The sequence below is a fragment of the Cricetulus griseus genome, chromosome 2 (assembly GCF_003668045.3).
Source record: "Cricetulus griseus strain 17A/GY chromosome 2, alternate assembly CriGri-PICRH-1.0, whole genome shotgun sequence".
Classification (NCBI taxonomy): Eukaryota; Metazoa; Chordata; class Mammalia; order Rodentia; family Cricetidae; genus Cricetulus; species Cricetulus griseus.
In genome coordinates, this window is record NC_048595.1 from 420,916,055 (window position 1) to 420,932,499 (window position 16,445).

Genomic DNA, 16,445 nt, shown 5'->3' on the forward strand with positions numbered 1-16,445 from the left:
TTTTGAATGATAGACTTTCAAACTGAAGTTAAAGCCATTATTCTGTATATCTTTTATTCTAAAATAATGATGATTATTTCTGCTTTGATCATGGTTCAGTGTTTAGAAAAAACTTCAAAATTTACCTGATAAGAGGCTGGAGAGAAGGCTAAGGGGTTAAGAGCACTGATTGCTCTTCCAGAGGACACAGGTTCAATTCCCAGCACCTACATGGTAGTCACAACTGTCCATAACTCCAGTTGCAGAGGATCTGACACCTTCACATAGACGTGCAGGCAAAACACTGGTTCTCTTAAAATAAAGTTGAATAAATTATTTTAAAAAATAAAAATGAAAAGAATTATACCAGCTAGAATTTTACATAACTTTTGTTCAGCAATATTAATTTTCAGAACTACGTGAGGGGATAATAGAACATGTTCCCCTCTCTGCAAATCAACTAATTAACCTGGGTTTCTGGGCTCTCATAGTGTGGTTCTGCATGTCCTCCCTTCTGTGTGTGAGTGTGTGTGTGTGTGTGTGTGTGTGTGTGTGTGTGTGTGTGTGTGAGAGAGAGAGAGAGACAGAGAGAGAGAGAGAGAGAGAGAGAGAGAGAGAGAGAGGAAGAGAGAGATGAAGAGGGGGCCGGCTTTTCAGCATCAATATCTTTGTTTTGTTCACAGATGGAGGATGCCTTGAAGGCAGCAGACACCATCGGATACCCTGTGATGATCCGGTCTGCATATGCACTGGGTGGGTTAGGCTCTGGCATTTGTCCCAATAAGGAGACCTTAGTGGACCTTGGCACAAAAGTAAGTATTTTTCTGAGCAATATCCAACCAAAGAAGTTGATTTGATGAACCCATTCACTTAGAGAAAGCTGTGACCTTTCCCATCACTGTCATAGTCAAGTATCCTTAACTGGCCCTGCTGTTGAGAGGGAAACAATCACAATCTTTCAGTAGAACACAGCATGACCCATATGACTTGAGGGAAAGCAGCGGTCACTCTACCTATCTGTCCATTATCATTACACTACTGAATCCACTGGGGTGCATTAGTCAACCTTCATCTTCCTTCGTTTCACAGTCTCCTCTCAAACATTCAGATTGCTAAAATATGCTTTTCTGGCTAACAGAAGAGCAGAATAAAATGCCTGTTTTTTTTCCCCCACACTACTTTTGAAAAAACCTGATAAAGACACATCTCTCCCCAAAGTGCAGATGTCAAACTACAAATGGTATCGGCCTCTCCACTTAATAAAATGGGTGAATTTTGCCAACTACTACCACAAATAGAAATGCAAGTGAGAGTGGAGTACTTATAGTTTGCTTTCTAGCAAAAGAACATTAATGCACCACTAAATGCATTTTGAGAGATTTAACAAAACTATGTTGACTACATGAAGCAGAGATAAACACACAAAACCTTGCTCTAGAGATGTTTGTCCATATTCTCCTCTAGAGAACCATATCTGGTAACACTGGGTACTCAGTAATGCCTTTGAATCAGGAAATGCAGTTGTAGTGAGGGCATCTGTGCAGTGTGGGGATGAATTTGGCATAATGATTGTGTAGCTATTTGCAAGAAGGTCTCACTCAGTCTCCCACACACAATTTATACCCTTTTGTTTCTTATTTTTGAAATAAAACAAAGTAAGATTTTTGAGTTTTTGACACTGAAATTTAAAAGCAGATAAATACAATTAAATATACTCAAATACTTGTGGTGACAGGCTGATAAGCAAACAACTTAGATACAGTTTTCTAAAGTTGCCCAAATTATACATACAAAAGGTAACACATTTAAAACGAATGGTTCCTTTTCCCATTCTGGACTTCAGGGTTATTTATTTAAGGCAAAAATATGTTTATGTAGTTATAAAATATATTTACTATAGCATGATACATGTTATGAATATTCTTAATATTAGCAATATACTTAGTGACAGTGAGCATATATTTCTCCTATATTAAATATATTTTCTCCATAAAATGAAGCATTCTGAATTACTAATTTTCATATAGAACATTTACAATCTGAAGACAGTTTTGGAATGAAGTATTTTTTCAATTATTTCTATTCTGCTAAAATAATCAATGGTTGTTGAATATTTTTCCTTGTAGAAAACCTTATTTCTTTCCCTTTGAGATTAATTAGTCATATCATTACATCTTAATTTATCCCTTTATTTATTTGAGATTATAATTAGAGCCACTAGATGCTGTGCTAACTCATTTAGGTACTTAAGTTAACTTTGGAATAAAACTGGAGACTTGAAAAACTTCATAATTTGGCTAGGATATTGGTTGAAATAATGCCAATTTTCCTTGTATTTAGTATCTATCATAGTTTACTAGAATACACAATTTATTCCCTCTGTCTCAGGATTTTCTTTTTTCTTATTTGGAAACAACCCAAATGACAAATTAAATCATTACTCACTTGTTAATAGTAGCTCCGGAATGTCCTAACTGCTTTGAGACCCTCATCATGGGCAGATGTGGTGACAAAAGAGTCCCATTTCCAGTTGCCTGTGTTGAAGACTATAATTACAACTGAGGTTGCAAAAAACCCTGGCCTGAGACACATCATGGGAAATTTAAATTTAGCTGTCACTTCATCATACAGTCTACTAATAATTTGAAATAAAATAAAAGTTCTTTCCATTTTACTGCCATCCAAAATCAAATATATTTTGAAACAAAGGGATATTTTGGTCTTCAGTTTGTCAGTTTCCACATGTCTTAAGGTCAGAGATTGCCTCTTTCATATTTTGAGTTCAGCATTCTACCATACTGTGGGTATGCAGTAAATACGAAACGGTAATTACACTAATTCATATCTGTCTAATCAGCCATGTATGATATACGACTCAGAGTATTTAAGCACTTAGGCAGTGATTAACCATAATAATAGCTGCATATGATTCTTCTAATTCCCAAGTTGCATATGCCATTTTGGCTAACTGTTTACAGCCGTCATCATCTCCCTTCTCTTCCTCATCAACACCAACTAACTTTTATTGTGTGTGTCACTGTACAAAGTACCCTCAGTTATTTTAGAGAAAGCCAGAGTCTTTAGACTTATTTTTCCACATTTATTTGTACTTATCACATTTTCTGGTTTCACAGAAGCCTAGCTACTGAAATAATTTCATTTCCCTCTGCCTGATTGCTCAATTATTTTCTCTTTTTCCTAAATTAGTTTGATTTAATGTCTTATCAGCAGTTTGAATGGCAAGCCTCAATAACCCGAATCAAGCATATTCACTGTAGGATACTATTCCTGGTCGCACTGATTTTCTGACACCCTATGCCTTCTGGAAGGTGGGGGAGGATGGAGATGGGGTTTAAGACTTTAGTGCTGACCAGAATTTGGGTCAGAGCACTTTCCTTAATGTCCTTGTTTAAACCAGTGTCTTACCTAAAATTTTTGGTATCTGTGTCATCAATTTCCAGGCATTTGCTATGACCAACCAGATTCTGGTGGAGAGGTCAGTGACAGGTTGGAAAGAAATAGAATATGAAGTTGTCCGAGATGCGGATGATAACTGTGTTACTGTCTGTAACATGGAAAATGTTGATGCCATGGGTGTTCACACAGGTAGGCAAAGAATCTGTAAGAACTGTGCTTTTGGCTCAAGCCTCTGATCACCATAGCAACCGTATAAGGTATTTCACAACTGTTAGCTGATGGACTAATGATAGCACTTAACATTTACGCACAGTATTTTATAGCATTGAAAATGGTGTCATCTTTAGTTTGGAATTCGCAGAGTCCCTCTAGATTATGGTAGATATTATTATCCCGAGTTAAACTGAGGAAAGTCAGATAAGCAATGAATTTGAGTAAAAGTTATGGCAGTGTTTGGAGGTAAAGACAGGGCCTCCAAAGCCCCAAAACACACTGATGTGTTTGTTACCAAGTGATTGAGACAATAGTCTCAACAGTGATGAAAACTGGGTTTTAGCAAGTTAGACTAATCAACTCTAAAGAACAAAGATGACTTACATTCCAGAAATGCTAAGTTGAAGATGTGGTAGGAACTTCCGAGAAGGGAGTTAGGAATCTAGAAAGGGATACTTGAGAATACAGAAATGAAAAAGTTGGCACAAAGTCACTGGAAATCATTTAGTGTAGAGGAAAATTTTAGGGATATAGTCATAGAAAGAGGTGAGAAGATGGTCAAATTTTGATGTGAAGGAAAAATTCAATTTCTAGGGCAGGATAAAGAGAATTAGTGTTGAAGCAAGTGGGGCAGAGAGAGATTTAGGAGGAAAATGGTGGAATAATATCAAGTAGGTCAATGCAAGAACAAATTTTCCAAAATAGTTTTCTTTGTGGCCATGTTAGTTCTTATGCTAGGTCAAGAATGAAGATTTAACTTGGGTTTTTAGAAGTTCAAGAAGAAAAATTAGATAGTTCAAGTTAGTTATGGAACCCATATGGGATAAGATTATATAATAAGGAGGGACAAGAAACTTGACAAACTTTCAAGATGCTTAGTGATGAGAATGAAAGGTTTGTGTGTCTGACAAGATTGGGGATGGGCTTCTTGAGGAGAGTGTTGCTGATCATGTCTCCATACAGAAGGTAGAAGAATCTGGGATTGATTATTGAAAAGCCTCATGCTGGAAAAGAATAAGAATGGGAAGGGAGAAAAGAGAAGGTTGAACCAGTCTAGCTACAAGGAGAGAATATTCTATGGAAGGAAAAACTTGACAGACAATTTGAGAAGAAGGAAGAAGAGCTGAAGGTTCTGATGAAAATGTAGTAAGCTGATAATTAAGCTTTACCAGTGAGATGAACGTGGCTGAAGTTAGGGATACAAGTAAGGTGTCAATCACATGGCCAAAACAAGAATTATGGAGAGTACCTGATGTCTCACTCTTATAAATAAATGTGAATCTAAATTTTAAAACCTTCTTCAAATCTTCAGCCTACTCTATGCCCTGTATACTTTTAGTGGATTAAGTCACTCGATTTGGTTGTTAAAATATGCCTCCAAATAATGAGTGCTGCTTGTGTTAACAGGTGATTCAGTTGTTGTGGCTCCTGCCCAGACACTGTCCAATGCAGAGTTCCAGATGTTGAGGCGCACATCAATCAATGTTGTTCGACACTTGGGCATCGTGGGTGAATGCAATATTCAGTTTGCTCTTCATCCTACTTCGATGGAATACTGCATCATTGAAGTGAATGCCAGGCTGTCCCGGAGCTCTGCCTTGGCTTCCAAGGCTACTGGGTAAGACCAGAATGATTGACCACAGGTTTGTAATTTCTTTGCAGGTAGAAATGGGACATTAGCTGCTAGTGGAAGACCATTCTGTATTTGTAAATTCTACCCTCACTTCCTGGCTCCAGAACATTTAGAGAACCCCCAAGGCATGGTTATTAATGAGCTTGCTGCCAGATTGAGACAAATGATATTGCTAGTTGACTGTGTTTGCTGGCTAATCATAAACCAATCAAAATCTGGATGGTCAAGCAGGTTGTGAAAAATATGCTTCTTAATTGCACTTTGCAGATGTTGTTACAAAGTGAATGTTAATCTTTAATTTTAGTTTTTGACTGCGTATATGAGTAGTTGATAAAATATAACTTAAGACCAGTATAGATTACATTGATTTTGGAAATGTATACAATAAAACATAAAATTATCCATCAGGTTATAATTAATAATTTAAAAGAACTTCCATAAGAATAAACAATGGCTAAATGTTAGAAGCAAATATTTAAGTTTGATGTCCATTTAACAGCTGCTAGCAAGCATAATTGGAAGTAAACAAAGCCTTTTGTTTCTATTGCTATTTTTAGCATCTGGCATTTAAGTTGTATGGCACTTAAATGAGGAAAACATTTGCTTCTTTAGTACTTTTATGTAGCTACACAGTGGCATAAGGTTGAGTCAGAAGACTTGATTTCTTGCTCGTTTCATCAACTGATGTGAATTTGGGCATAGCACTTACCTCCTTCAGTTTCCTTGTCTGTTCAATAGGAACTTGCACTAAATAACTCATATTGAATTCTATAGTGCTATGAGTTATTTTATCAAATAAAATTATCTGAACTGACATTCGAGAGGATAGCCAAGTTTCCAGAGTGTTAGCTTTTACAAGAGCTTAAAGTTCAAATATTTGGAGATAGAACCAGGACTCAAAGTTGCAAGTTTGTCTTTCTGACCATTTACAATATATCCTAGCTCCAGATGTCTCCTTAGATACAGGTAGATATGCATTTTTTCTCAGAGAATGTTTTGCAGATTCTGATATGAGTGGACATTAAACACAGGTAGTGGAAGTAAATTCTTATTTATTGAGAAATCTACTGGCTTTGTGTTCATGAAAGCTGGAGGCTATAGCAATACAAACAGGGCATAGAAGTGGATTCTCAACTGTTGTATGCGTTATTATGCATCACATTTTTTTTTTAGTGGCTGGTAGATATTTACACAGAGCAGAAGTCAGGTGTGTCTTACACCTTCAAGTAGACTAATGCCAGAATTTTAAAGGACAATTTGTTCAGGTTTGGCATTGTTTTCAGTACTTATTGCTCAAGTTAATAAAAAGAAAATGAAGGTAAAATAACTATGTCTCCTGCATTACAGCTACCCATTGGCATTCATTGCGGCAAAGATTGCTCTAGGAATCCCACTTCCAGAAATCAAGAATGTTGTATCTGGGAAGACGTCAGCCTGCTTCGAACCTAGCCTGGATTACATGGTGACCAAGATTCCTCGCTGGGATCTTGACCGTTTTCATGGAACATCCAGCCGAATTGGTAGCTCAATGAAAAGTGTAGGCGAGGTGAGTCCAGAATTTAGTACTTCATTCACATTATGTTTGGTTTCAGTAATCTTGTCAACTCCTTAATATGACTCAAAGTCAAAAGCTTGACTGGATACTGGGTTCCTGGCTGGAGAACATATAGGACTTTAATTTCTTCTTTAGTGTTTTAATATTGCTCCTTTTGAGATTTAGCATGTTATTTATTACATAATATTTTTATAGATTCACAGTTCCATACAAAGGTAAGGCTATGTATGTGGGCAATATATATATGTATATGTATATCTATATTTCTATATATCTATATCTATCTCACAGGTGTATATATATATATATATATATATATATATATATATAATATATAAAGCTGATATGGAGATGAAATTTATTTATTTTTACCAAACCTAGAAATGTAACAGCATAAAATATAATATAAGCGGTGGGAAGAAAGTGGGTAAAGTGTTTGCTGCACAAGCAGGAAGACTTGATTAGGGTCCTCAGCACCCATATAGCATCAGGTGTGATGGTGTGTACCTGTAATCCCATTACTGGGTGGGATACAGTTGGGAAGAAGGTGGTAGAGTGGTCACAGGTAAATTGACTGTCCCCAGTTTAGCTGAAAGGTAAGCTCCAGGTTCAGTGAGAGATCCTGTCTCAAACATTAATATAGAGAAGCAGTTTAGGAGTCATCCCAATATCAAGTTCTGGCATCCACAGCATGTAGGTTAGTAATAGCACGCACGCGCACGTGTGCGCGCACACACGTGCGGGCACACACACACACACACACACACACACACACACACACACACACACACACACCCCTACATGTTTATGCATGAATCTATCACACACATAAAAACACCACACACTAAATCATGCAGTCCAAAACCACAACTGGTGTGACGTTAATTACTTGACTTCAGTCTGTTCATGTGAACTATGGCTTTCATTTTCTTATGCTTCACATTTCTCATCTGTATAGGAGACAGGCAGACTCTGTGCGCTCTCACTAGCCTTCAAGTGCAGCAATTCCAAACTGACCAAGCCCAGTGGAATATCAATTTCCTTGCACTGAGCTGAAAGGTCCTGGTATTTTGTTTACTCCTGTCCTCAGGAATCTCCCCTTACTTCTGGCTACATTTAGAACAGTGTGAAAAAGGGTAGGAATTAGTGATATTTAAAATATGTATCTTTCACACAGTCTTCATAACAATTTCCTAATCTGCCATTAATGTGAACTTGAGTCTATATGCGGAATCATGAAAGTTTAATGAAGGCAGCATTGTAACCATTGATATTTTAAACTGGAGCCAAAAATCACAGAGCAATCTACTGTTCTGTGGAGAGACTCAAAGACAATGTTCAGACACTAAAATAACTGGATAGGCTGCAAGGCCAGATTAAATTTAGCGTTGAGATCCAATGGGTCAGACTACATTATCCCACTTCCTTTGGTTAGATCCAATTAGCTGTAAAGACTGTAAAAAGACGTATAGAATTCGTCATGGTAGAGTTAACCTCTACCCACGTTAAAAAGTTATCATCTATCTGTATTATGATTTTTAGGAGTCTTCAAATATTGATACTCTGCTACAGAAAAGCCAAGCTGTCATGGATCCTGACTCTTAAAATAGATTGTTTTTCTGTTAGTATGTTTCTTTTCTCCTTATTTGGTTTCTATTCTAAAGGACACTGGCATAATGTGTGGTCTTTTAGCGGGAGGGTTCCTATGCCTTAGCCATTTGTTCCTCATTTTTATACTATTATGTTTCAGAACTGGTGCAGGAAATATCTTCCTTACTCTCAGGAAATACAGCTACATTCTCTAGCTGCTAAAAAATCCTAATAAAATGTTAAAGATTAATTACATTAAAAAGCAAGGAGTAAAGGGAAGAGGAGACTAGAAACGGAATCTCAAAATCTACTGATACTCTCATAATCTTTTTACATCTGTCAAGCCTTTGGGAAATATTACACACCCATTTTGTCAGAAATAACCATGTGCGAGTTTATTCTTTCAATGTGAGCTCTCACGTGTGTATTCCAGGTCATGGCCATTGGCCGCACCTTTGAGGAGAGTTTCCAGAAGGCTTTGAGGATGTGCCACCCATCTGTGGATGGGTTCACTCCCCGTCTCCCAATGAATAAGGAATGGCCAGCAAACATGGACCTCAGGAAAGAGCTGTCTGAACCCTCCAGCACTCGCATCTATGCCATCGCTAAGGTAAAATGGGATGAGGTACCTGGGAGGGCTTCGAAATTTAGTCAGCTTGGCAAACAGTTGCAAAGTGTGGTCTGACCTCCCCATGTGTGCCATCACACATCTGTGCTTGTATTCTGCCACACACACACACACACACACACACACACACACACACACCTCTCTTACCTCTCTCATACACATTTTCTGAATTTCATCAGGCATCCTTCTAATTAAGTAATAAAATGAATTTTTTTTAAAAAAATTAGCTTGAAGCTTGGACCTAAGGGCATGCTGCACCTTTAAAAAATAACCACACAGGCAAAATGGCCCTTCCTTTTAGTATACCCAGCACCAGTACTGTTTTGTCTTTTCTTGTAACCTTTATCAACGTTCCTTGAAAAATGCATGAAACTATATGTAGAGGGGCGATGGATACACTGGTAGGTAGCACGTTCTAGCAAATACCCTGACATAACCCATTTTGCTTTTTTTTCTGTAGTTTAACATCAGGCTATCTATATTGCGATTACTTTTCCATGTAATTATCTTATTGCTGTTACTTTTAGAACAAAGAGCCCCGCACTTCTCACTTCCACCCCCTAGTTCCTTTTCATGCAAATGAAGTGCCATTTTAATCTCCATTCATATTTACTGTGCTTAGAGTTTTGAAGTCTCAGCTCATCCGATTTTATGAAAGGTGACTTGGACAGCTGGAATCTGTCTGGTCAGAAATCCCAAAATGGCTTTTTGACATTTAAGGAAGCACAGACATTAATCCTCCAACAGTGTCAAACCACACTGGGTCCACAAAGCTCCCTTGGCCATTTTCTGTGTGTGTACATGTGGGATGAGTTAGTGAAAATATGAATTTTGTCTTTAAAGAAGAAATATGACTTATACAATGCCTTTGTAGCAACAGAAAAATGCAGTTTATGATTTGAAATCACTGTAACTCGGGAGCATTTAGGGACAGTCCTGTGGAGAGCTGATGAAGAGCAAGGGCTATTTCTTTCATAGCATCTGATATACACTCTCCTCATTCTACGTGTAAAATAGTTAAATCCTGTTGAAATTCTGGGAGAGACTATTATCTTTGATGGTTACTTTCTAATATTGAGAGTCAAAACTCATGTTTTCCTGGAGTGTTGGGGTGCAGCAACAAAGTGATATTTTTCTAGAAGTTCATTTCGCTGTATTTATTACTCCTCTTAGTCTTTTATTTAAAAAGCAATCCATGGTATTCATACGCATGGATGTGGATGTGTAAATACATAGATACATATATATCCCTCCCCCCGCCAAGAGCAGTAAATGGATCTTTTCCTTGAGTCTAGCAATCATGTTTCTGCCATTTCAAGCAGATGAAAAAGGACAGCATTTCCTGGTTCCCAGCCAGGCTGTAAAACTCAGGGAAATCTCTCATTCTTTTCTAACAGACTTACAAAGGATGGGAATGCAGGGCAAATGTGTGGAGGCTCATCCTGCCCAGAGCACGCTGTGTACAAGCAAGAAGTGCAGGCCCAGGGATATAAATTATTGTCTGCCAGAGTGCTGGGACAAGGAACTGATTTCTGTTTGTTAGAGTCTATCATTACTGTTCATATCCACAGCAACCAGGAACTTGGTGATTTTGACAAAGAATGTAAGGACAGTGCAGGGCTGAAAGGAAAAAAGAATGAAGGGCAGGCGTAAATCTCCACCTGCTTTCATGATTCTTCGAAAAGGGCAACGTACTCCGAGGTCTGGCTTTTGCAGCAGTCTTATTTCAGGATGACTGCATCATCACCTCTTTGATTTGGGGAGAATGCAGGGCATTCATTTTGATTTGGAGAACATTTGTGCGACCTCAAATGTGTCTGGGGTCATCATACACTTCATTACAGTGGGGTAAGACAGCATAGGTGCAATGTTGAAAGATGAAGTCTAGCAGGCTTGCTTCCTGATGGAAGCAGGGTCTGACTGTAGGTTCTCCTTCCTTGGAGGGAAATGAGGACCAGATTCTAGGCCCTTGTACATTTCACATCATCAGCTGTAATCTTTATTTTTATCTGCAAGATGTAGGAGTGACTTGCTCTCTATGTACCTTATATTGTTAATGGCTGGCAGCTTTGACTCTCTTAAGAAATATGATCGGTGTAGGTCTTATGGTATGGCCATACTTAGCTCCATGAGTAAGCATTTTACTTTTGAGAAATTGTTAAAGGGAGTTTAAGAAAATGGTGGGAGGTTCCAATAGAGTAGGGTTATATAATGTTATTAGATCCTCCTTAATTCCAAATAGTTTAGGAAATAATAACCTCATCAGATAAAGAGGAGAAGGACTGTTCTGAGCACATATTACTTTTGTTACTCAAGGTACTTCCTCTGTATGCCATTTGAGGGTGCAGGTAATGGCACCCTAAGTTTATTTCAAGGAACACAAGTGATTCAGTCTCATATCTCAGTTGGTAGGTTGGCCCCAGGCTCTCTAACATGGAAAGGAATGGCTCTTATGTTTCCAACTAAATAAGCCATTTAGAAAATGGTTGCCCAGGAACCTGTTTACTCTTCTTTTGGCAGGCCCTGGAAAACAACATGTCCCTCGATGAAATTGTGAAGCTCACATCCATCGACAAGTGGTTTTTGTATAAGATGCGTGACATTTTAAAAATGGACAAGACACTGAAAGGACTCAGCAGGTAAGAAAATTTCTTTGAACCACTCTAAATATTTCTGGTGCACTTTTTGGGTGGTCTTCTTGTACAGTTAGCCAAGAGTCTGCTTCAGTGAGTAAATGGTGCCAACATTAGGGAAAGGTAGCTAACAGATGACTGGTGGCTTCTTAGATATTATGTTTTGAAAGACATTTATTAAGATTTTGAGTCATTTCTACTTTTATTATTGACATCAAACATTGTGATTTTTAACTAAGTTTTTTGAGCTCAGAATAACTAGTGCACATTTATAAATATCTATTAATTTACACTGTTAATCAGATATTCAACAAATGAAACCAGCTCTATGTGCATTTTCTTTTCAGGTTTGAAGCCTAGTTCTTCTTTTTAATATTAGCCTAAAAATCACTAGGTATCGATTTAGAATTGATTCCTCTCACGTTCTACTGATATTTTTAACAACATATAAATAAGCCACACTCATGTGTCTGTCACTTCCTCTTTAACTCTGATTAGTTTACAATTTTCATTTTTTCAGGGCCAATTACTCACGAGTTTCATTTCATGTTAAGGAGACTTTGATCATGTCAGATATTTAAAATTTATCCTTTTATTTAATTTGAAGACTGCCTACGGACAGACAGTTTTACACACACATCTTTGAAAAGAGGAGCATCCATCACCAAATTAAGATCTAAGGACATCTTTAGCTCCTTTCTCTAATACACTGAAACAGACTAGTGTTAGAAAGGAATCTCATCTCCAAGCCTAGGGATATATTTAGAGAAAGAAAGATTTGGAAGTATAAGTTCTTCTCAAATGACTTGGGGAAATGCACACAATTCAATTCTGTAAAACACTGAGGACAATGGGAGATCCAGAAAGTGGGCTGCTTATGTGTTTAGCATTGCCAACAGATAACCAGGCTATTGCATTGTCTAATTGTGGCGCTCATATAACAGTAGCCAGTGAAACACCTGATTTTCTTTTGGAATAAGATTAGCCTTTGAAAAGTCTATGTAATAATTACTCATGTTAAATTCTTGATTTTGTACACAGCGATTTTACCAAACAAAGATGAGACTGGCCACTGTTGCCTGTAGCCATCTTTTAAGAGCTTGTGTAAAATGAACAGCAGTCAGCAAATAAGACAGAATGGAGCATATACAGTAGTCAGCAAATAAGACAGAATGGAGTCTATACATTTGTCTAAGGATTTTGCTGACTTAGGGTTTCTTTTCTTGGTTTATGAGGCCAACAGAGCTTCCATGTTGAATTATATAGCCTGTTCCACACTGTTCAGTTTTAGGCAATGAGCTTCAAAGGCCTATGCAAGCACTCCAATAAAACCACACGGGGGCGCTAGAAACTCACAGTATGCCAAACAGACCTAGCATGTAGAATCCAGATATTGGAGTGTGCACTTGATAAACGTTCTGATTTGGGGGCAAATTTAACGTTTTAATTGAATAGTTTTTGTTACAGCCAGAACTCAAGTTTAGATTCCAACGAAGTAGAAATAGGTGTATTGATAGAAAACAGGCGTTTGGAGGAGGAGAACAATAAACTCACTGCTGTAGGCAACTTACACTATCATCTCAACTTCAGCTTCTGTTGCATGTACTTGCTGACAATTTGACACGTTTAGTTTCTATTTTCTGACATAAGCACATTCATAATTTTCCTTTCCTTTGTTCATAATGATCTGTGTAAAGCTACCATAAGGATTTTAAAACAATTTTAAAGGTTCTAAAATGTCTATCACTGCGTAAATGTGTTTTGGTGCTTACTATACCTTGGAATCTAAAGACTTGTAGTGAGACTCAAAAAGCAGTAAACCTAAATTTTGTGTTATCTGAGAGAGACTGTCTGTACTGTTCACTTTCTTTTGGAGTTCCATCAATTTAATGCATAACAATGTGGCGGTTGTTATAAATGTTACAAGAGTAGATGGCCACTGTGGCTAGCTGTCTCAATCCTTCTATGGAGTATGAGGGTTTGAAGTCAAGAATATCAAAACTAACTGATTCTAATATTCGACACTCAAGTTTTCTGGCCCAGTTTTGATTGCTCTTACCACATCCTGTGCTACGAGGTCTTTGATTTCCTCAGAAGCTTTTAAATGTCCAGAAAGGTTTACTTCTTAACTTAGGCACAATTTCCCAAACAGTAGAAACACCTCATTACCAGCTGACATCAAGGAGTAGACTTACACGTTGCCAGTTTGGATAAGGGTTGAAAAGGCTAGTTTGTTCTTTTTTACATTTGCATTTGTTGGTGGTTTACTTTGTTTTAAAATCTTAACTGTTCCCATGTTGGAAATCTGACTTTGGATATGGGCCCAGGAGGTATTTATTTGTTTGATGTATGTTGAGAGGACTCCAAAATTTTCCTGCCTCTGCATATCTCTGGTGCCCATGTGCACAAATCCTTTTGCAATTTTTCACATACATTTCTGGGGAAATAGACATCAAGGTTCTCTCACTTGGGAGAAGAGAAGAAAGAGGAAGAGAGGATAAGGGTGGAATACTTGACATGGGCTTTTTCACTGGCTCTTTCCTTATGTATTGAAAATATCTAGGCTGTGGGGCCGTATAGATTAGCTTGCTACACTATCTACCACCTATGGAATTTTGTCATCCCTACTCACTCCAGACTCATATTCTTTCTGCTAATGTGCGCTTAATAGTTTTGATTGTGAAGCTCAATTAATAGAAGAATCAAGGCTTCCTGGCACATGTCAAGTTCCCAAGGAGGGTTTTACTTCCCCTCTGCACTAACAACTGTACATATCTTTAGATATTTGTATTTGAAGGTTCATTTTTAATAGATACACTTTGAATTTGCTGATGTAGTTTACCATGTATCATTATTTAATTTTATTTGTGATATATTGCCAGCCATTTTAATAATAGGCCTATTTTTTAAGGAAGCAATGTTGGCAATATAAACACAGTCATCACCAAAGACCAAGAGCACTTCATTATGATAACAAACCCGAATTCTTCTTTGCAGTTAGTCATGCTGTAAAGTTCTAATAGTCAATAAACACATTCACTAGGAGAGAACAATATCACTCAAACTTGTGGTCAGTCTGTGCCTCATGTTTTTACATAGTCTCCTTAAATAGAATTTAGAATTTTACTCAACTCTCCAATGCAATGCACTCATGTATTTAGAGTATGTGTGAATGTCCACCAAGAGGAATGAGGGCAGAGTGATTGAAGCAAGATGTGACTTATAGAAATAAGTAATGTGAGAATTATAGCAAGGGTTCTCCCTTCCATGAAGGGTAGTGTGAAACATGTGACGTGAAATCCAAGCCTTCATCAGTGCCATCATTTGAGGTGAAATGTGCTGTGACAATGGGCTCAGTATCTCCTCCATCTCAATTTTGTTTTTTCCTTTTCCCCATCTATCATCTATCATCTGTCTGTCTGTCTGTCTGTCTGTCTGTCTGTCTGTCTGTCTGTCTATCTATCTATCTATCTATCTATCTATCCTTTTATCATACATTATATCCCAACGTCAGTTTCCCCTTTTTCCTCTCCTCTCAGTCTCCCTCCTCACATCCACTCTTCCCTAGATTCACTCCTCCTTTCCCTTTAGAAAAGGGAACTCCTCCCAGGTATATCAAACAAGCATGGCATATCAAGTTATGATAATACTAGGCATCTCTCCTCACATTAAGTCTTGGCAAGGCAACCCAGTAGGAAGAAAAGGGTCACCAAAGCAGGCAAAAGAGTCAGAAACAGTCCCTGCCCTCACTCTTAGGAGTCCCACAGGAATGCCAAGCTACACAATCATAACATGCACACGGAGGGCCCGTACAGGCTCTGTGATGGCCCCTTCAGTCTCTGTGATTCCCTTTGAGCCCTTGTTAGTTGATTCTGTGGGCCATGCTCTTGCACTTGCACTCAGTCTTTTATCCTTGTTTATCCTATCAGTAGTCAGTTCTGATCATTGTAATCACACATCAATGAGCTTAGAAATGATGAGATATACAATACTTTGAAAAAAAAATCCACATTTACTAATCAAGATGATAGCCATTATTTAGGCAACTTCAGCCAAAAATTTCCCTTTTCCACTTGTGTTCACCGACTTTAATTTTGTCTTTAATTATTCGTTGCTGCTGAAGAACATGTTAGGGAAGTTGGCCATCCTAAACAGTTCATCAGATTAATAAATGGTAGACTGACACAAATCAACACAATGTAACACCATCAATGTGACTTATTTGTTTAGAGTTTGAGTAGTTTTTCTTTACTGAATGTGACGTGAGTTATGTCATGTAGGATGTACACACACACACACACACACACACACACAGAGAGAGAGAGAGAGAGAGAGAGAGAGAGAGAGAGAGAGAGAGAGAGAGAGAGAGCAGAGAGAGAGAGGTATATGCATTGGAATTGGAATTTAGATCTCTACTAGTTACCACATTAACCTATTAACTGCACATTGATAAATTATTGATAGACTGAAAGATTATTTGCAAGGACTTTGAGAAGCTAAGTCTCTTTGAATTTCTAGTGGAAGTAAACATGTGCACACATAAACAGACACACATATATTTATAGGTACAAACAGCTGTGCCATAAATACCTCCAGTAAAGTTAGATTTGCCAATAGAGGCATGGTAGCTATCACCATACAGCCAGAATCTATGAGAAATATTTTAATTGTATTAGCAATGATTAGCAAAACATAGGCTTAAAGATCCCTTAGTTGCTATAACTAAAGAAGAAAGGGAAATATAAGAAGGCTCATTTGTGAGCAGAAACTATTTTAGGACTTTATACCCTAAATATT

The 16,445-nt window shown here is 37.7% G+C and overlaps 1 protein-coding gene across 1 annotated transcript in view; it reads left to right on the forward strand.

Annotated features, from left to right (window-relative positions):
• The window catches only part of Cps1 (carbamoyl-phosphate synthase 1), a 112,098-nt gene that overhangs the window by 44,996 nt on the left and 50,657 nt on the right, over window positions 1–16,445 (forward strand). Inside the window, exons 16-21 of the mRNA XM_027397136.2 lie at window positions 663–791; window positions 3,441–3,585; window positions 5,017–5,227; window positions 6,590–6,788; window positions 8,821–8,997; window positions 11,536–11,654. Of these exons, the coding sequence (XP_027252937.1) occupies window positions 663–791; window positions 3,441–3,585; window positions 5,017–5,227; window positions 6,590–6,788; window positions 8,821–8,997; window positions 11,536–11,654 (980 nt within the window). The remainder of the gene's footprint in view (window positions 1–662; window positions 792–3,440; window positions 3,586–5,016; window positions 5,228–6,589; window positions 6,789–8,820; window positions 8,998–11,535; window positions 11,655–16,445) is intronic.